A 21,817-nucleotide genomic window follows, 5' to 3' on the forward strand; every position below is an offset into this window, starting at 1 on the left:
TTATTTATTATGATAAAAGGAAACTATTTATTGTATATATTTATCTACTTATTTTTATGATAACTAATGATAGGGGAGAAGATAATTTTATGGATTTGGAGGATGAGTGGTAATTGATTTTTATTGGCAACTTGGCAAATGTTATGAATGCATATTTTTGAATTTTGGATTGTGGACAAGTGTTTGCATGTTAACAATTTCATATATTTGCATTATATATATATATATATATATATATATATATATATATATATATATATATATATATATATTTTTTTTTTTTTTTTGGAAACTAGGAATTTGGATATAGATCATAAATTCTTAGTTTACATAATTGGAGTTTTTTTTTTAAATGTTTTTTTGTTGATTAAATTGAAACTTTGGATAATATTTGAAGATATGAGTGTCTAGAACAATATTTTTGCATATAATAATTTATTGTATTATATTAAATTATATATGTGATTTAGGGTGTGCCTTAGTTCACTAAAGCATGTGCCTTGGACCATGCCTTGCACTTAGGCCTTAGGATGACTTAGCACCTTAAGTATGCCTTGCACCTTTTAAAACTATGACTTGGGCAGTGAGAGTCTTAGCTATGGTTTGGGCCAAGAGGAAGTGAGCTGATTGGAGATTTGGGTTAGAGGATATGGGCATACTTTTAAAGGAGTCTAGAGGAGAAGGCTTAATAGGCATGCTATGATAGTTAATTTATACAATGGGTGATGCTCTTCTCAAAGGGAGATGTTCTTTTAAGCTAGCATGGATTCTTGGTTGGAAAGAACTTGGAGAGCAACTCCTTTGTGCTTATGTTGGATCAAACGAAAGAGAGAGGTAGCAGAGAATGTGAAAAAACAGATCAAACAATCATTTATGTACAATTTTTGGAGTGGGTTAGAGTGCATGTAGGAGATTGTTTATTGTTTATGATTGACTTTATTGATTAGTTGAGCTCTAAGTAGGGAGAGTATGTTGTTTTTTATGTATCCCTTAGCTTTGTTTGGCCTTTTGGCACATTGAATACATCACATCGTGTATGCTTTTGCGCGCCCTTTTGTTTGGCCTTGTTAATATAATTGATCTTTGCCTATAAAAAAAAGCAAAAAAAAATAAAAATAATCTTAGGATCAATCTAAACAGAATCTCAATGGATCAAACTTTAAGAAACTCATTTTTCTAAAATCAATATCTCGATTGATTAACCTCTATGGCTTGATAGTCAAGCTATTTTTTTCTTGCAAAAATGTTAATTGTTCTCATTGATCAAAACAACTAAACATTTTTGCAAGACCATATATTATTATATTGAAAAACTATGTGTCATGAACGTAAAACTGTACATTAAATACTAATGTGATTTATCAAAAACTAGATTTTTTAGGCATAGAAAACATGTATTATGAAATAATTTAATGCTTGAAAGATAGCTGGAACAAAAATAGGGGAAGCCTTTTTCTTAATATCTGATCATTAAGCCTTAGTGCTCTTCTCTCCTTTCAAAGGCAATTCTGCTTCTGAACCGGAAAAAAGGGTGTGTTCAAAGCATATAAGGTTTTACTTTTGGGAAAAACAACAAAGTTGCCCTTTAGTTATCTTCCTTATTGCTTCTAAGCCCTAAACTAGCCCAATCTTGGTTAAATCTAATTGAAAAACCCAAAGACTGAAGTGCTCACTCATACCAAATTTAGAAAGACCCAAAGCAACCTATTACCACAATGATCAAGTGAATTTCCAATCTATGAAAGTAGCCTAAAATAGGGTTAGAGTATTATACCAACGTACTTTTAACAAGCAAAAAACAACTCAACTCAACTCAAACATTAGACATAAGAATATCATGGGCATTGAAAGGCTGAAGAAAATTGAGTGGCATAACATATTTAATAGTTCCACACCTTTTCTCTTGAATCTAGGTTGCCAAGGCTTCAGTGCCTGATGGCTTTACCATTGCAGTATTCCAAGACTGTTGGGATGTGATTAAGGAGGATTTAGTGAGAGTGTTTGCAGAATTTCATAGGAGCGGAATTATTAATCAAAACACTAATGCCTCCTTCATTGTTCTATTACCCAAAAAGAGTTTGACAAAGAAAATCTCAGATTTTAGACCCATTAGTTTGATCACTAGTCTCTACAAGATAATAGCCAAAGTGCTTTCGGGGCGTCTAAGAGGGGTTCTACATGAAACCATTCACTCTACTCAAGGCGCTTTTGTTCAAGGGAGACAAATTTTGGATACGGTTCTCATAGCCAATGAGATAGTGGATGAGAGAAGACGATTAGGGGAGGAAGGTGTCGTCTTCAAAATTGGCTTTGAAAAGGCTTACGATCACGTGAAGTGGGATTTTTTGGATCAAGTGTTGGAGAAGAAGGGGTTCAGTCCTAGATGGAGGAAATGGATGAGTGGATGTTTGTCCTCGGTATCTTATGCAGTCTTGGTGAATGGTAGCACTAAAAGGTGGGTTAAGGCATCAAGAGGATTAAGACAAGGTGACCCTTTATCCCCTTTTTTGTTTTATTTTAGTAGCAAATGTACTGAGTGGGATGCTTTTGAGAGCAAATGAAAGAAATATGTTGGAGGGTTTCAGGGTGGGTAGAAACAGAATTAGGGTGTCCCATTTGCAATATGCTGATGATACCATTTTCTTTTCTAACACTAGGGAGGAAGATCTGTAGATTCTCAAGAGTCTTTTGCTAGTGTTTGGGAACATTTCTGGGCTCAAGGTCAACCTTGACAAGAGTAATATTTATGGCATCAATCTTGATCAAGTTCATCTTTCAAGATTGGCTGAGATGCTTGATTGCAAGGCTTCTGGCTGGCCTATACTCTATCCGGGTCTTCCTTTGGGAGGGAACCCCAAGGCATGTGGCTTTTGGGATCCAGTGATTGAGAGAATCTCAAGAAGATTAGATGGGTGGCAAAAGGCTTACTTATCCTTCGAGGGAAGGATAACTCTTATCCAATCTTGCCTTACCCATATGCCCTGTTACTTCCTTTCCTTATTTAAGTTACCCGCTTCAGTGGCTGCAAAAATTGAGAGGTTGCAAAGGGATTTTTTATGGTCAGGGATTGGGGAAGACAAAAGAGATTATTTAGTGGGATGGGATGTTGTGTGTAAATCGAAGGCAATAGGGGGTTTGGGTTTTGGGAATATTTCTCAGAGGAATCTCGCTTTTTTAGGGAAATGGTTGTGGAGCTACCTAGAGAGAGTTCAACTCTTTGGCATCGGGTCATATTAAGCATTTATGGTTCACACTCTAATGGTTGGGATGCTAACACTTATTTGTATTCTGTGCATGAAGCATGGGGAATCAACAGATCATCTTTTTCTTCATTGTTCCTTGACAATTGGGTTGTGGCACAGGTTATTTCAGTTAGCTAAGATGGATTGGGTCCCCCCGAGGAGCATCTTTGACATGATGTCCATCAAATTTAATGGTTTTGGTTCATCTAAGAGGGGGATAGTTTTGTGGCAAGCTGCGAGCATCGCTTTAATTCGGGTTGTGTGGTGGGAAAGAAACACGAGGATCTTTGAGGATAAAGCAAGGAATTTAGAGTATCTTTGGGACTCTATTGTTTTCTTTGCTTCTTTTTGGGCTTTTTGTTCCAAGGTTTTTAAGGGGACTCCCCTTAATATGTTACAACTTGATTGGTTAACGGTGTGTACTCCATAAGGAATGGTCCTTTATAGAGAGTTCGCTTGTTTTACAGTTTAATTTCCTGTAGTTTAGTTTTCTTTGGCGGGAGGATTTCTCATCCTTCTTTTTGTACTTCTTTTTATCTATCAATATATCTTTGTGTCGTTTCCAATAAAAAAAAAGAATTGGGGAAGTCAGTCTGGCAACTCTACTTAGCCTCTTTAGCCCTAGAAGAACTTTATGGATGATATTGTTAACCAAGAGAATTATTTTGCAAATGTGTTGACTCTTCCAAAAACTGAATGGAACTATCAGTTTTTTTGTCATTCTTGTACTCATGCCAACACCTTTGAAATTGGCTTCTTAAAAAATCATTTACTTTAGCTGCTTTGTGGTTTATCTATCCCTGTCACAGTTGCTTTGTTTTATGTTCTTTTTCCTTGAAACCTGTTGAGATTACTATATTTTAGTTTCAAAACTTTTTATGCATTGGATACTATTTGATTCACAAAAGATGCTGTTAATGGAATAGAAATTGGACTAATAATTGCATTTAAGTAAATAAGATATATATGGTATTCATATTTGAGGTTTACATGAAAAAAAGTTCAAGTTTGTTCTATATAATTTTTCTACTTAATAATTGCATACAAGATGAAATAAATGTTTATATTTTCTCTTTATATTTATGGACTTGTTTCCTTGAAATCTGCTTTTTCTAGACCAACATGCTAGCATTGTAATGTAAAATTGTTTATTTCTTGATGGACAGATGAAGTATAAAACATGGCTTTGGTGGACCCGATTTGCAATGGTAATTACTATACTGCAATTTGTGGGAGCTACTTACCTTATTTTCCATGTGGCTAAACATACTTCTAATGATGGGACATCAAATGACTGTGTTTTAGGTAAGTAGGGAAGTTCCTGCTTGTATTTATTTTGGAGTTCTATGTATGTATACTCATTTCTTTTTTATTTTACTTCTTTATTTTAGTAGATCTTCATTTCTATTATTTAGGAATTTTGGTTACTGTACAGTTTGATCAACATTACGGGCTTTTACTGGCATGGATTTTATTTTCAACGGGATGGGCTTAAAGCATTTAAAGGTTAATTAGTGTCCAAGTAAATTATGGATTAAGTTGTGGAAAAAAATTGCAGCCCAAGTAACCTAGGGAGCTAGTTTGCTGAGCCCACACTAGCATGTGCAGACAAGTGTGCACAGTAAAAGCTTAAAAGGTCAGTTTTTTGAAGGGAACAGTATTTATAATCTGTAGCATGCATACAATCTTCTTCTTCTTCTTCTTTTTTAATTTGTAGTTAGCATATAGTTTCCATCCTGATTCTGGAGCCCTGTAGCTTGGGATTTCAATCCATTCTTTCTGGAAGTTGTACACATCTGATGATAAAATATCATCAGTGACTTTCGGTCTTAGATCTGTGTGCTTGGGTCCGCATTTGAGATATAGTTGTTGGTCCTTCACCTGAGTTATCTTGATATTCATTTAAAATGTTAGATGGTTGACCCAGTGGTAATCTAGACTGGATTATTAAGGCCTACCTCTCTATTTATAAGGCCATGGAGCCTTCTCTCCCTTGTGTATAAAACATTTCTCATACTGCTATTGTCAAAGAACCAAAGGAAAACCTGCTGAATTCTCCCTGCCCCCAATGTGGCCTTAACTAAGAGAGACCATTTCATAGGTTGAGATCAGGTTGTCTATCAAAAGGTGAAGGGGGATTATCTGTTGGTAGAGTTACTTTGATAATTTATGGAAAGGGATGCACTCTAGCATATTGTTATTTGAAGTATGGTCAGACACTAATAGTTGGGATGCTAACATCTGAGTCAGGTGGTTAAACTGTTGTCCCTGGAAAGTTATTACTCAAAGGATACTGTGACATCTTATGTTTTACTTGAACTTGGAGATGATACAACAATTAAGATCTTTATGGGGTGATCAGCCTTTGGATCCTCAATTCTTAAACTCTGTTTTTAGGCACAATTGATCATTCCTCTTTCTTGACATAGTTTGTTTGGCCAAGAAGTTTATGATCTCGATTTGTTATTGCTTTCTTTTTGCATGTTTCTTGTTGCCTTCTTCCCATAACATAAGAGTATGGTTGTTGATTCCTTCAAGATTATTTTCTACATTTTTCTTCATTGTTGCCCAGGCTAAATTAAAGGTTCTAGTTTCTTTCCCCTGGTCAAATTCATTTAGAAATCTAAAGCTTCACTTAAATTTAGAAATGGAAAATGTACTTGCAGAGGCCTTATAGAGCCCTCAAACCCATGCACTACTTGATGTGTTTGGGTAGTGGGGAGACAGTTGATTGCCTTTTCCTTCACTCTGGGTGATTTGGCTAAAAGGGAATATCGATATCTTGAGGATGATGGAGGCTGTCGGAGTCATTCTAGGATGTAGTTATTTTCTTTTCTTTTTTCAGGTGTTATTTATTCTTGTGTTCTTAGGTATCCTGTTGAGTGTGATTATGTTGGATCAGAGATAACTTGTAGGATGCCTAGAGGGATAATGGATATATGTACGGAGTAGATTCTCTAACCTATCCATCCCCTTGTGAGGATGCTTCTACAATGGAGGTGTTTCTATGGTGATTCATGCTTCCTTGAGAGTGGTTTTTGTTCTCTACTCTTGAGGGATAAGTCATCCATCTTCTACTTTTGATTTGTGATACAATGAATATTGTAGAATTATAGGAAGATTTAATTTGATGATTGGTCAGCAATGTTAGGGGCTAAGATTGAGGTAGTTTTGATTTTTTTTTTAGGTAAGTTGTAAATATCCCTAAAATAGATGAGTATTATCATCTATATATATAGAGTTGAATGTAATCAGTATTTAATATAGTGGAATGTTGAGTTTTTTTCTTCCACATCGATATGGTATCAAAGCATTCTCTGAACCCTAATTCCCTCATATGGCCAAATATGGCAAACGTGATTCAATTGCTACCGTTTCCCAAATCACCTCCAATCAGGAAGCCATGGCTTCCAGCAACAGTAGTGCAGATAGTAACCTCATGCCCATTATAGGACACAAACTGAATGGGAACAACTATCTCCAATGGTCCCATTCTGTAATGATGTTCATATGCGGAAAGGGCAAAGACGATTATCTCAATGGAGTTGCTGCCAAATCAAACAAGACAGTTGAAAAGTTTAAAGTCTGGAATGCTGAAAATAATATGGTCATGTCATGGCTCATTAATTCCATGGCAAATGACATTGGAGAAAATTTCTTCTCTATGGAACAACAAAGGAGATTTGGGACGCTGCCAAGGAAACATATTCTAACAATGAGAATATGTCGGAATTGTTTGAGGTGGAGAGTGTTCTCCATGACTTCCGCCAAGGAGAGTTAACGGTGACTCAGTACTTCAACACACTCAATCGCTCCGGCAGTAGCTGGACTTGTTCGAGGAGCACAATTGGAGCTGTCCGGGTGATGGAATCAGGTACAAACAGATTATTGAACAGAAAAGAATATAAAAATTTCTGATTGGATTAAATAAGAATCTCGATGAAGTACGAGGAAGAATCTTAGGATCCAAACCACTACTAAATATCCGGGAAGCATTTTCAGAAGTTCGGAGAGAGGAAAGTCGAAAGAAGATCATGATGGGCTCTCAAGATTCTATGACAAATCCTGAAAGCTCAGCCCTTACAGTTAAAGGAAATCCATCCAACAACAATGATCACAGACCAAAGAAAGGGCGACCATGGTGTGATCATTGTTGACGTCCTGGTCACACCAAGGACACCTGCTGGAAGATTCACGGCAAACCTGCAGACTGGAAGCCTTCCCGGTTTGCCAATGACAAAGAAGGATGGGGCAACCTTGTCTCCATGGATGAAAAACCATCACCTGAACCCACTCCCTTCAACAAGGAATAGATAGAAGTCTTACAGAAATTGTTCAGCCAATCCTTGCCTGCACCTGCCCCCATTGTGGTTGGTACTAGTTCCTTGGCACAAAAAGGTAATTTTTTGAGTGCTCTAAATGTTAAAAAGGAGAAGCTAAGTCCATGGATTATAGACTCAGGAGCATCTGATCATATGACTGGAGATGAGAAGCTTTTTTCCACTTACAATCCATGCTATAAAAATTTAACTGTGAGAATAGCTGATGGTTCACTCTCAAAGGTGGCTGGTATAGGTTCTGTTAGAGTTTCAAAGAGCATCACTCTTGATTCAGTTCTCCTTGTGCCAAAATTAAATTGCAATTTACTGTCCATTAGTAAACTCACTCGGGATCTCAACCGTGTTACTAAATTTGGCTCAAATCTGTGTGAATTTCAGGTCTTGGACTCGGGGAAGATGATTGGCAGTGCTAAGATGTGTTCGGGGCTCTATCTTCTAGAGGTTAATGATCCTCCTCAAGGAACAACTCATCATTCTGATTGTTCAGTGTCCAGTAGTCCTATTTCTTTGTCTGTGAGTTAGTCTAATAATCATAGTGCAATTATGTTATGGCACTATAGGTTAGGTCATCCAAATTTCTTGTATCTTGAGAAGTTGTTTCCTTCATTATTCCATAATAAAAATTCAAATGAGTTTCAATGTGAGATCTATCAATTTTCTAAACATATTCGTAATTCTTATCCTAACCGATCCTACAAAGCATCTCAACCTTTTTCCATGATACATAGTGATGTATGGGGTCCTTCTAGGATAAAAAATGTTATTGGTTCTCGCTGGTTCATTTCATTTATTGATGATCACACTAGACTCACATGGGTATTCCTCATGAAAGAAAAATCAGAGGCAAACTAGATTTTCAAAACCTTCAACACCATGATCCAAACACAATTCCAAGCAAAAATCCAAATTCTGAAAACTGACAATGCCAAAGAGTATTTCAACTCCATTCTTAATGATTGTCTCTTGAGTCATGGTATAGTTCACCAAAGTTCCTGTGTCAACACTCCTCAGCAAAATGGTATTGCCAAAAGAAAAAACTGGCATCTTCTTGATGTTGCTCGCTCCCTAATGTCCTCTACCCATGTACCAAAATTTTTTTGGGGTGAAGCCATCCTCACTGCCGCCTATCTCATAAATAGGATGCCATCTCGTATTCTCGACTTCCAGACTCCCTGTCAAATTCTTCTTTAGTCCTTTCCCAATACTCGTCTCATCTCCACAATCCCATTCAAAGTTTTCGGGTGCTCAGCTTTTGTCTATGTCCATCAACAACACAAGGACAAACTTGATCCTAGAGCTCTTAAATGTATTTTCCTTGGGTACTCTCTAACTCAAAAAGGATACAAGTGCTACTCACCGGCCACTAAACTGTTCTATCACTCCATGGATGTCACCTTCTTTGAGCAACAACCTTATTTCTCCAAATCTGATATTCAGGGGGAGACTAATTTTATCCAGGAATACCAGTTTTGGGATATTGAAGAATCATCTCATTTCTCTCCTAATTCTGACCAACCCTACCCATCACTAAATCATGAATCCATTCCTCCTCAAAATTTCTTCCTTGAGTCTCCTTACTTCCTTGAATCTCCTTCTCAAGATCAAACCAACAATCCGCCTACTAATCCACCTTCTCAAAATCTGGACACTATTCAATCAACAAAGAATGATGAGTTGATTACCTACTCAAGAAGGAGAAAGAACCAAAAGGAGATGGAACAACAAGCATCTCTTGAGCAACCCTAAGAGTCTAACCCAAGTTCTAGATCAAGTGAAGATCCATCAGGTAACTATAATCCCGAAACTAATGATGATAGTGACTTTCCTATTGTTGTGAGAAAAGGTGTAAGATCATGCACAAAACACCCTATATACACATTTGTGTCATATGAAGGACTGCCACCGAAGTTCAAAACATTTGTTGCCAACCTCGACAACATCTAGGTTCCTAATAATATACAAGAAGCTCTCGGCTCACCTGAGTGGAAATCAACAGTGTATGCAGAAATTCATGCACTTGAAAAAAATGGAACCTGGGAAATCTCAAAATTACCAGCCAGAAAACGCCTAGTAGGCTGCAAATGGATCTTCACAATCAAATATAATGAAGACGGGAGTGTTAATCGATTCAAGGCACGACTGGTTGCAAAGGGATTCACCCAATCATAGGGAATCGACTATGAGGAGACATTTGCCCCTGTAGCCAAGTTAAACACAGTTCGGGTTCTACTATCTTTGGCTGCAAACCTTGACTGGCCTCTCCACCAACTAGATGTCAAGAATGCATTCCTAAATGGGGACCTAGCTGAAGAAGTTTACATGGAAATTCCTCCAGGATTTGAGACACAAACTACACGCATCAAAGTTTGTAAACTTAGGAGATCTCTATATGGGCTCAAACAATCTCCAAGAGCCTAGTTTGAAATATTCACAAAGGTAGTTAAGAAACATGGCTACTCCCAATGTTAGACGGACCATACTCTATTTATTAAACACTCTCCTGCAGAAAAGCTTGCTGTCCTCATTGTATATGTGGATGACATAATTCTAACGGGAGATTATGAAGAGGAAATCCGCACCATCAAAAGTTTTCTAGCTGTAGAATTTGAGATCAAGGACCTTGGGAATCTCAAATACTTCCTAGGTATGGAGATTGCAAGGTCAAGAAAGAGAATCTCTGTCTCACAAAGAAAATATGTCCTGGATCTCTTAAAAGAGACTGGAATGCTTGGGTGTAAGCCAACAAATACTCCTATTGATCCAACAACCAAACTAGGAGCTAAGGAAAATTGTGCACTCATGGATAAAGGGAGATACCAAAGATTAGTGGGTAAACTAATATACCTATCTCACACACGACCATATATTGATTTTTCTGTCAGCATGGATAGTCAATTCATGAATAATCTAAATGAAGAACACATGGAGGCTGTGTATAGAATCTTGAGATACCTAAAACTAACACTAGGTAAAAGATTATTTTTTGAGAAGAACCAAAGAAGAGATATTGAAGTGTTCAGCGATGCAGATTGGGCAGGATCAGTACAAGACCGAAGATCAACTTCAGGGTACTGCACATATGTGTGGGGTAATCTGGTCACATGGAGAAGTAAGAAGCAATCAGTGGTGTCAAGGAGCAGTGCAAAAGCTGAATTCTGGGCAATGGTACACGACATTGGTGAGGGAATATGGTTAAGAAGGGTGCTAAAGGAATTAAAGATTTCAGATGAAGAACCTATGAAAATGTTCTGTGATAATCAGTCAGCAATCAACATTGCAAAAAATCCAGTACATCATGATAGAACAAAACATGTGGAAATTGATCGACATTTCATAAACGAGAAGATAGAGGAAGGAATAATCAAGATGTTGTATGTGCCTACATGCCTTCAAACAACTGATATTCTTACCAAGGCTCTACCGAGAAAGGTGTTTAATGATTTGAGTTCCAAGCCGGGGTTAATAAATATTTACCGCCCAGCTTGAGGGGGAGTGCAGAATTGTAGGAAGATTTAATTTGATGATCTGCCAGCAATGTTAGGGGCTAAGATTGAGGTAGTTTTGATTTTTTTTTAGGTAAGTTGTAAATATCCTAAAATAGATGAGTATTATCATCTATATATATATAGAGGGGAATGTAATCAGTATTTGATATGGTGGAATGTTGAGTTTTTTTCTTCCACATCGATAAATATATTGATAGAAAGTAGTGTTGTTAAAGATTCTTCTTTATGTTTTGGTTGTGGAGGCTCATAGTTGTCTTCAACTCTGTCCTGAATGCAGGGACAGTTCCAAAAGGTTACCAGTGGAAGAAACATATAGTGGTGGCTTATATGATCCTAGTATGTTTTGTAGCATTGGTACAATGTTTTACGGGATCTGATGTTCTTAGATGGAGGTCCTTTTATGCAACCCAAGATAATGCATGGAAAGCTCATTACCGGGAGGTATTCGATCGTGGCATTCGTGAGGCTTTGTGCTGTCTGGGACGTTTCAAATACTTGTAGGCTTCCCTGTGTTATGGTTGACCCACAGAATTTTGTTTAATATTTGCATTCTGATTTTTCCTTTTCATTTTTTTACTTGATTAATATAGGAGTGCATTGGAGGAGGATGAGGTTCACTCGGTGGCCCGATTATTAGGTGATCTTGTTGCTTATCGTGCATCAGGCACGGGACATTTGGAACTCTTGGCAGGTTAGTGTTGACTACGGTATGGAATTTTTACTTGCATTTATGATCACAACAACATGCAGTTTCTTTTTGGTGTTTTATTATGTAATGCTTTTCCAATTGCTGCTTTGTCTTCTCACTTGTTTGAATGTGTATGGTTGTATTTATAACATGATATTTTATCTATATGATAAAGATGAAAATGTCAATATCGATTGGAAATACTGGTGGTTCGATGTCATTGGAAATATCAAGAAAATATCAATATTGATATCAGTAAAAATGAAAGAAATTACAGAAATTGATCTCAAAACATGGAAACTTTGAAACTTTCAACAATGATAACATAAACAATAATGCACAAATTAAACTAGTGTTTTTAATAGAATAAGATATGTATGATAAAATTAGTGTTAATGGTCAATAATATAATATGTGCTGAAAACAAGTAAGAATTTGAAAGTGAATACTAAAAACTAATGTGGTGACAACATATTACATATAATATAAAAATGATGACTTATGTGGTTCCCATTGGAAAAAAAAAGGGAGCTGGAATTTTTTTTATGATGAAGAAATTTGAGGGAGAAAAAATACTACTTTTTTTTTTTTGATCTCTACTTTCGAACTGATTCTTGCATTGATATTTATGCATGAATGGTTGAGGTCATTTTCCTTAGAAAGTGAAATCTATCCTTGATTTTAGGAGAAAGTTTCTCATAAAATCAGGAGAAAATTAGAATAGGAAACAACTATATCACAGCTGTACCTTCCAGATTTTTACAAATGATCATAATGAAAAATGTTGATACTTTCCAAATATCGTCAAAATATTAGGATATATCAGTGATAATTTGACGGATCAAGTCTTAGATTTTCCTTATTTTGATTGTATTGATATTTTGAAGAAATTGTGGTGATATTTTGAGGAATTTTTGCACATTACCTTTTACCTCGCTCTTTCTGTATCGACACCCCAAATTGCTGATATTTTGGTGGAAATATCAGTGATATTGTTGATTCTTTCATTATTGTTGTATGATGAGAAACTTGTGAAAATTTATTGTGGCAATAACACTAATAATGCTTTTATAATTAAGTCGGCTAATTAGAGAGTTCCAATTTGTATATTTCTTGAACCTTAATGTTTTGCAACCTTGGTTAGATACCCTACTCATTTACACATAACTGTAATTTTTTTTTTCAATATATTTGGACCAAAGGGCCAAAATTTATTCCAAACCGCTATAGTTTTTGACTTTACATTGGAGGCTTAGTTGCCGGCTTGACTAAAGTGGCAAGGGATTAGAATGGGGATGTGGAAGATTCTGGGTTTAGTTCCCAACAAGAGAAAAAAATGTTTCCTACCATAAAAAGAGGATGGAGGCTTAGTTTTTAAATCAGTGAGGACATGGGACTAATTTCTATTAAGGAAAAGGAGACTAATATCTATGTTTGCTGAGAACTCGGAATCAAATCAGGCCATACAACCTGGAGGAGTTTACTGTTAAAGATAAGAAGTCGAACTTGGTGGAATAGCCTAAAATTCTTGGATTAATTAGGTTGATTTGTTCCTATATTTAGATTGTTTTGAAATTTTTACAGTTATTTTCCCATTTTTTCTTCCTAGTTTTTAGCCTTGATCCTAGCGTTACTCATGTCTATATTTAGCAGCAACCATGTAGACAATTCATCGAGTCAAATTAATAGATTTTTTTTTTTTTCCATCCTTTCCCTCATGGTATTAGACTCTTTTTTTTTATTTTTTTTGGGTTTAGGGATTTTCTTAAGTGACCCTCATTGCTAGTGTTGCTAGAGGACAATATTCAAAGATATGTCTAAGGCAAAGGAAGTCCCCATAGGACAAGTTTCTGATTCTACAGAAAGTCCTGTTATACATATTACAACTCGTGTCTCAATGGGCAAAATTTTCTGCGTTGGACATAACCAGTAAGGTTCTTTAACAAAGATCAAGGCAAGATGAGATATTTGGATGGCTCAAAGAAGGCTCTAAGTGTGACTGATCCTGATTATGCTCTTTAGGATGCTATTAATATTGCATTTTCAGTTATGGACAACGACTCAATCTTATTTGATCTAAAACATAAGGCTCCTGAAATCAAGTAAGGAGACCAGGGACTGATGACTCATTTCAATGCAATGAATTGCCTTTGGCAGGAGATGGATCTTTATTAAGATCTTGACTGGAATAATGTTGAGGATAAGATCAATGAATTCAACTTGGCATGATAGTATTTTTGAGTCAAATGAGTTTGGTAGGTGCTACATTGATGAAGAAATTGTAAATTTTACCCATCTTTGTTGCTTCCTTGCCAAATGATATTGATCTAATCATTCTGGCTTAGATGATGGAAGGCGAAGTTTGGGAAAGTGGAGTGTGCCTTGGGAATGAAGTCTCACATAAATACATAGAGGATATTTATGATTGGACAAGCTGCATAAAAGTCGCAAGTGTTGGTTTGATAAAAGGACTAGGGTATGTAGATGAGTCCTAGTGGTGGCAATCGGTTATGTTGTGTCAGATTTGTGTTGTGTTGAGGTAAGAAATAGTGAAAATTTACTCAATCCGAATATGACTCGATTAATAATCATGTCAAAATGACTTGGCATGAACATGCTTCATTTAATGCATTTAATAAATGGGTTGAGTTGGATTGTATATGAATTGACACAAATAACTTGTTAATATGATTCTAACTCATTAAATTCTTTAACATGATTCTAACTGTTAAACCTGTTCATATGATTCTAATCCATTAAACTTAAATTAAAATTTACTTTTACACTTATTTATTATTATTTTTTAATGTTTTAATTATATAATAATTTAAATCTTTATAATGAAATGTATAAAATTTTATTTAGTTAGTTATTTAATTTTTTTAACTATATGATATTTCTAATTAAAAATATGTATTTAATTTTTAAATATATAAAATTAATAAATTTATATAAGTTAAATGGGTTATAAATAGGTTGGGTTTAAATGGGTCATTTTGACATGATTAAATAAATGGGTTAAACAAGTCATAAATGTATTGTACTATAAAGGAGTCATAAATGGGTTGTGCCATAAATAGGTCATTTTGATATGATTAAGTAAACAGGTTGAGTTGTCAAACCTAAACACAACCCATTTATTAATTGAGTTGACGCGAACATGATTACACCTAACTCGGACTTGCTAAAATTTGTATCATTTTCGAGTCATGTTGTCATGTAATGTTAAAGTTGCTACTTTAAGTCTTCCACTGTTAGTTGTGGTAAAATAAAATTTTTAAGGCTAGTGATATCATCTCCATCTTAGAAACACCTTCTAGGGCATTATTCATGCACTCATTCTTATAAGAAGGGTCATTCTAGTTGTAAGCATGATATGGGTATGACTCCAATGCTCTAGGTGATTAAATTCCCAATGTTAGGAAGAGTAAAAGCTCTAAGAAGGTTTCTGTAGCTCTAACTCAAGCTAAATTTTGGATTAGTATTCAAGGTTCACATGAACCTCATATTGGCACTTCATACTTTGTCTTCAACGTCAAGTTTTAGTTTTTGAAACAACGTTTGTTAGGATTTTTCATCCTCAAAGTTGTAGTATTGTCATTTCCCTACAACATACAGTTGTAATTTGAATTCCTAGTTTGTCCAATACATCCAATCGGTCTAAAATGAAGCTTGATGAGGTTATAGTCATAATGCATTTTGAACATTTATGCAATTGCAAGTAGTCTTCTACCGCATATTAGAGATGGTAAGATACCTTTGAATCAAGTCCAACTTAGGAAAACCAAATATGGTTCTTGTTATTCTTACAAATTGTTTTGTTGTACTAAAACTAAGTCTTTACCAATAGCAGGGCTAAAGCATAGGATAATTGCTATTGATCGATCTACAGTGTTGTTCAGTTGATTGACATAGATATTTCCATTTGGATTGATCAACTAAGATGGAAAATTGCAATTAAATCAATTGGGAGGTTGATCAAACAATTGCATAGTCTGGCCTGTTTGGAGAACTCCTTTATTCCAAGTTCTCCTTTCAGAGATCTAGCCTGATTGTGTAGCTTTGTCCAGAATCACAAAATCCAGATGATTGCTTTTCTACTGATTCTCTGGCATTAAATTGAGAAAAACATCTAGAGAATCTTTTTATAAAAAATTCATCCTTTTGACTGAACTTAGTCAAATTGATTTTTGAAACCACAATCTTAAGACCTTGACCTTATATGTATTATACATGACTCGTCAAGAGTTATTGGATTCTATGGAGTTTTAGATTTGTGTAGGAGATCTACTAAAAGGCAAACTAGGAGAGCAGTATCATGTGGATTCACAGGTTTGCAGTAAGAATTTGGAAAGATTAAATGCTGATGATCATGGATTGGTTCCTATGGACAGATTTCCAGCTGATTAGATTGGGTAAGAGTGTTCCATGGTTTTCCCCTAAATACATGGAATTTGGGGTTTCCAAGTAATTTTTTTTTGCTTTTGTTCCTTATTTATACTTTTGAATATTGCTGTATTTTGGGCTTGATTGCATGAATAGGAGTATTATAATTGGGAACTGATTTGAGCTCTGATTGAATTAAAGAAACCTGATGGTTTCAACTGAGACCTATTAAGCCCCCTTTCCTGATATGACTTGTTCATATTAGTGTTTCTTTGAAATAGCTTTGAAAACAATGATAAGATATAAACATTAGTGCTTTTCACTTTTCCCTATGTATTGTTAGTTAAATTATTGATTTTAAATTACTTATTCTCAGTTTCATTTTTTCCTGACATTATTGTGCATAAGACTGGAAATCATTATCTGTTCAGGATTAGCTTTATTGAAGACACAAAGCCAACTCCCTAAATCATATGAAGGGTCTCTGGAGGCATCAGTAGAAAGGATTCAGGATGCTGCTGTTTTTCATCCATTTGCTGAAGCTGCTTATACGGTATTATGATAAAAGAAGATTCTTGAATTAGCACTTCTTTAGCTTATTATGGGTATTTTATAAATTTTAAGGTGTGTATGTTACAGGGTCTGCTACTTGATTTTGGAAGAAATCCCATCTTGTTTCCATGTGTTTGGATCTATAGGCAAGGGTTTCTAAGTCCCTGGACTCGCAATAGGTAGTTAATTTATGGGCATCTTTCTTTATGTGCATGTATTCCATATCTGATACTAATCTAGAACCAACTACATTTAATGTAGTTGAGATTTAAAGCTTTCTTAAATTAATTTGGTTACTATTTTTTTTTTCATTTTTGTTTTCCTCTTTTTTTAGGCAACCTGTACTTCAGGGTGATAACTGGTGGCGAGGTCATGCAGCAGCCTTTCTGAAATATGTTCGTTTATCCCCAGAAGTACTTCGACTAGGTCGTGTTTGTCAGGTGAGTTTGTTCCAAAAGTGTCTTAGTATCCTATGTGAAGAAATATGAGAAAGAAAAAATGATTCTATTTTTCATTTCTTGAATAGAGAAGAAAAGACACTGCTATATATAATGGGGTGGCTGAAAATACCACCCCATTATTCACGGGATACAACTACTAACTTACCTAGAAAGACTCACTAATTTTAGGAAACAAATTGCCTATGAGATTTTGTAAAATGCTACCAGAATCTGCTTATTATAGAAAATACCAAACAAAGTCAACTAGTAAACTAATTTACAGTTGTAAACTTCTAGAAATCAGACCAATAACTGAAAGATTTCCACACTTCCTCTCAAATTGGGTTGTAGATGTTGATCAAGCCCCACTTGATATACAAATCTGTTGGAAGATAATTTGAATAAAATCAAATCATTCTAATTATGGACAGATTCTGTTTTAAATCAGTAGCCAAATAATCAACAATTATTTGGCTGTTATTTGACTTTTTTGATTTTGACTTTTTGATTAGGAGATATGATTTTATTATTCCTAGAATTAAGGCTTATTTCATGTCTTGCTATGTATAAATTATAGTTTGTGACTTTGTTTTATTTTCAATAAGAATTCGGTGAATGCTAGTTTTTTCTCATGATCGGTGACATGATATTAGAGCTAGCCGACTTCTACTGGAGAAAAAACAATGGTCAAAACTGCCATGGCTGGAGCAAGCAGGGGTAGTGTCTCAGAGTAGCTATCTGACACTTCTCAGACACCTCCTACAATTGCTTCCACCATCTTAACCTCAGAAAATGCTCTGCTACAAATTACAAAAAAAAAATTGAATGGGAAATTTTTTTTTACAATGGTCAAGAGCAGTGCTAATGGTGGTTCGAGGCCGTGGCAAGCTAGGGTACCTGAATGACACCTTTATTGAACCAGCAAAAACAGATCCAACATACCCCATATGGGATGCCAACAACTCGATTGTGATGTCTTGTTTGGTAAACTCCATGACTGACGAAATACAAAGCAATTATCTTTGTTATCCTACTGCAAAAAAAATCTGGGACTCTCTAAATCTTGCATATTCTGACTTAGAAAATCCAGCTCAAGTTTTTGAGTTACGGAATATGGCCAGAAATTTAAATCAGTGAGATTCAGATGTGTCTATGTACTTCACATCACTCAATAAAATATGGCAAGAGTTGGACTTAGCTAATGACTGCAATTGGAGCTGCACAATAGATTGTGAAAGATACAGAGCTCGGATTAAGAAGGAAAGGATCTATGACTTCTTAGCAGGGCTCAACAAGGAATTGGATGAGGTTCGTTGTCAACTTCTTGGAATAAAGCCACTTCCAGTTATTGAAGAAATCTTCGCAGAGGTGAGGAGAGAGGAGACACGTAAACATGTGATGCTTGGTGGGGTAAAAACTCCTATTGTTGCTGACGATACTAATGTTCCCTGGCAGCCCGTAAAAACGACAGTCCCCGTGGAGATACGAGCAACAACAGAAAAAACGACAACCTTTGGTGTGATCATTATCAGAGATCCAATCACAGTCGTGAAAACTGCTGGAAGTTGAATGGCAAGCCACTGAATTTCAGATATAACAGAGGCACTTGGAGGGAACCCAAGGGATATCAGACCACCTCGGATACTGAACAGAAGCCAGGAGAGAATTTTGTCAATATTTCCTTAAACAAGGAGCAGTTTGAGCAGCTCTACAAATTGTTAACACCATCCTCAGCCTTGGTACCAACACAATCAGGCACTAATACATCCCATAACCCAATTAACTCATCATTCCTATCCCAGAAAGGTACATTTTGAACTGCTTTGAGTGAAACAATAGAAAAATTCAACCCTTGGATCATAGATTCAGGGGCAACAGACCATATGAGAGGTTGTGCAAGGTTTTTTTCTATTTATACTCTAGGTTCTGGGCACATTAAAGTCAAAATTGCAGATGGATCCCTTGCTATTGTTGCAGGGACTGGTACTATAATTTTAGGGCCTCATATAACCCTTTTCAATGTTCTTCATGTCCTAAAACTATCATGTAATTTTCTGTTGTAAGTAAAGAGAATTTTTGGGAATTATCATTGCTGAACCCACTGCCAAAACAGCCACCAAACTTGTTGCCTAACCCAGCTGTCTCACTAGAACAACTATTAAATCAGCCTTCTATGCCAAAACAACCACCAAACTTGCTGCCTAACCTAGCTGTGTCACCAGAACAACTATTAAACCGGCCTTCTCACCCAACTGAACAGCCAGAACACCTCCTTAACCAGTGTTTGAAACTAACAAACCAGAACAACCTAACCCAGCTCAACCTGGGGTGTCAACAACAAAAACAGATTCAAGGCCAGGGGGAGATTCACTGCAGCAACCAGAACTTCATGTCTATTCAAGGAGTAAGCCGAGAATAGTAGAAACCAAAATGGACCAACAGTGCTGTCAAGAATCATAACCAATTGTCATTCCTGAGGTAAGCGACCTTGATTTGCCTATAGCCATGAGAAAAGGAGTTCAATCATGTACTCAACACCCAATATCCAATTTTGTGTCATATAATCATCTCTCACCTCAATTTCAAGTGTTTATTTCCAAACTTTCAGGGGAAGAAGTTCCGAAACATATTTGTGAAAAGAGAGAAAAGGGAGAATCCCTAATTTTTGTTATTGAAAAACTGTTAATAATACACATTAGACTTGGGTATATATATACATGTTAGTGGGACCCACAATACAATAAGGAAAGAAAAGGAAAAGGAAAAGTAAATAACCTAAATAACTGTACACTATCTAACACTCCCCCTCAAGCTGGAGCATATATGTTATATGCACCAAGCTTGTTACAAATGTATTTAATTCTAGGACCTCTGAGAGATTTAGTAAAAATATCTGCTAGTTGATCATTTGAATTGACAAAACTAGTTGCCACACATCCTGATGCGATCTTCTCTCTAATGAAGTGACAATCAACTTCAATGTGTTTGGTCCTTTCATGGAAGACTGGATTTGATGCAATATGCAAAGCGACTTGGTTGTCACAGATGAGCTTCATCTGTTCATCATTTCCAAATCTCAACTCCCGAAGAAGATGTTTCAGCCATATGAGTTCACATGTTGCCAGAGCCATAGCTCGATACTCGACTTCAGCACTAGATCTTACCACTACATCTTGTTTCTTACTCTTCCAGGATATTAGGTTACCCCCAATAAAAACACAATACCCGGAAGTGGAACGTCTATCTGTGGGTGAGCTAGCCCAATCTGCATCTGTGTAACCAATAACCTGGGTATGACCTCTGTTCTTGTACAACACACCTTGGCCTGGTGTGCTTTTGATATATCGAAGAATGCGGATTACATCATCCCAATGGCTATCACATGGTGACTGTAGGAATTGGCTAACAACACTTACAGGAAAAGAAATGTCTGGACGAGTAATGGTGAGGTAGTTCAGTTTACCTACAAGTCGCCGATATCTCCCAGGATCTCCTAAAGGCTCCTGTCCTGGTATAAGTTTGACATTTGGATCCATAGGAGTGTCTACCGGTTTACAGTCTAACATATCGGTTTCTTCCAAGATGTCTAAAGCATACTTCCTTTGGGAAAAAACCACACCGGAACTGGATTGAGCTATCTCAATCCCTAAGAAATACTTGAGTTTCCCCAAGTCTTTAGTCTGAAAGTGGGTGAAAAGGTGTTGTTTTAGTTTCTGAATACCATTATGATCACTGCCTGTAATGACGATGTCGTCCATATAAACTACCAAATAAATACACTGCCCCGAAGAGTTATGATGATAGAAAACGGGATGGTCTGCTGTACTGCGAAACATGCCAAACTCTTGAACAACAGAACTAAAACGGCTAAACCATGCTTGAGGAGATTGTTTCAAGCCATATAGAGAACGACGTAACCTGCACACTAAACCAGACTCCCCCTGAGCAACAAAACCAGGTGGTTTCTCCATATAAACTTCCTCAGCAAGATCCCCATGAAGGAAAACATTTTTAATATCTAATTGATAAAGAGGCCAAGAACGCATAGCAACCATGGAGAGCAATAGACGAACAAAAGCTATCTTGACAACAGGAGAGAAAGTGTCACCATAATCAGAACCATAAACCTGAGTATAGCCTTTAGCAACTAAGCAGGCCTTAAGGCGATCAACCTGACCATCAGGGCCAACCTTAACTGTGTAGACCCAATGACAACCAACTATAGATTTACCAGAGGGTAAAACAACAAGATCCCAAGTGCCATTGGAGTGTAAAGCAGCCATTTCATCTACCATTACCTGTCGCTAGCCTGGATGGGAAAAAGCCTCAGGGGTGCTCTTGGGAAGAGAAACAGAAGATATAGCATAAACAAATGCAGAATAGGGTGAAGATAATTGATGGTAACTCAAAAAATTGTAAATGGGATGAGGATTACGAGTAGATCGATTACCTTTCCGAAGAGCAATGGGTAAGTCAGCAGAAGGAGGCAGAGCCGGGGCAGGAGAAGCCGAAGGGATAGGAAGTGAGTTAACAGGTACCTCGGCCAAAGAAGGAGGAACAACGACACGATGACAACGATGATAAACCTGAAATGGGCGAGAAGGCATTGCATCAGGTGGGAAGATAATGGGAAGGGGTAAGACTTCAGAAACAGGAAGAGACT

At 36.5% G+C, this 21,817-nt stretch overlaps 1 protein-coding gene across 4 annotated transcripts in view; it reads left to right on the plus strand.

Moving 5' to 3' along the window:
• The window catches only part of LOC100248021 (uncharacterized), a 78,510-nt gene that overhangs the window by 17,041 nt on the left and 39,652 nt on the right, over nt 1-21,817 (plus strand). For 3 of the 4 annotated variants that reach the window (XM_010652163.3, XM_010652162.3, XM_019220182.2), the window contains exons 2-7: nt 4,409-4,547; nt 11,366-11,585; nt 11,679-11,779; nt 16,594-16,715; nt 16,802-16,893; nt 17,049-17,154. In XM_010652163.3, coding sequence (XP_010650465.1) covers nt 4,409-4,547; nt 11,366-11,585; nt 11,679-11,779; nt 16,594-16,715; nt 16,802-16,893; nt 17,049-17,154 — 780 coding nt within the window. The remainder of the gene's footprint in view (nt 1-4,408; nt 4,548-11,365; nt 11,586-11,678; nt 11,780-16,593; nt 16,716-16,801; nt 16,894-17,048; nt 17,155-21,817) is intronic. The other variant, XM_010652164.3, reaches the window with a different exon arrangement.

The sequence above is a fragment of the Vitis vinifera genome, chromosome 5 (genome assembly GCF_030704535.1).
Source record: "Vitis vinifera cultivar Pinot Noir 40024 chromosome 5, ASM3070453v1".
NCBI classification, from domain to species: Eukaryota; Viridiplantae; Streptophyta; class Magnoliopsida; order Vitales; family Vitaceae; genus Vitis; species Vitis vinifera.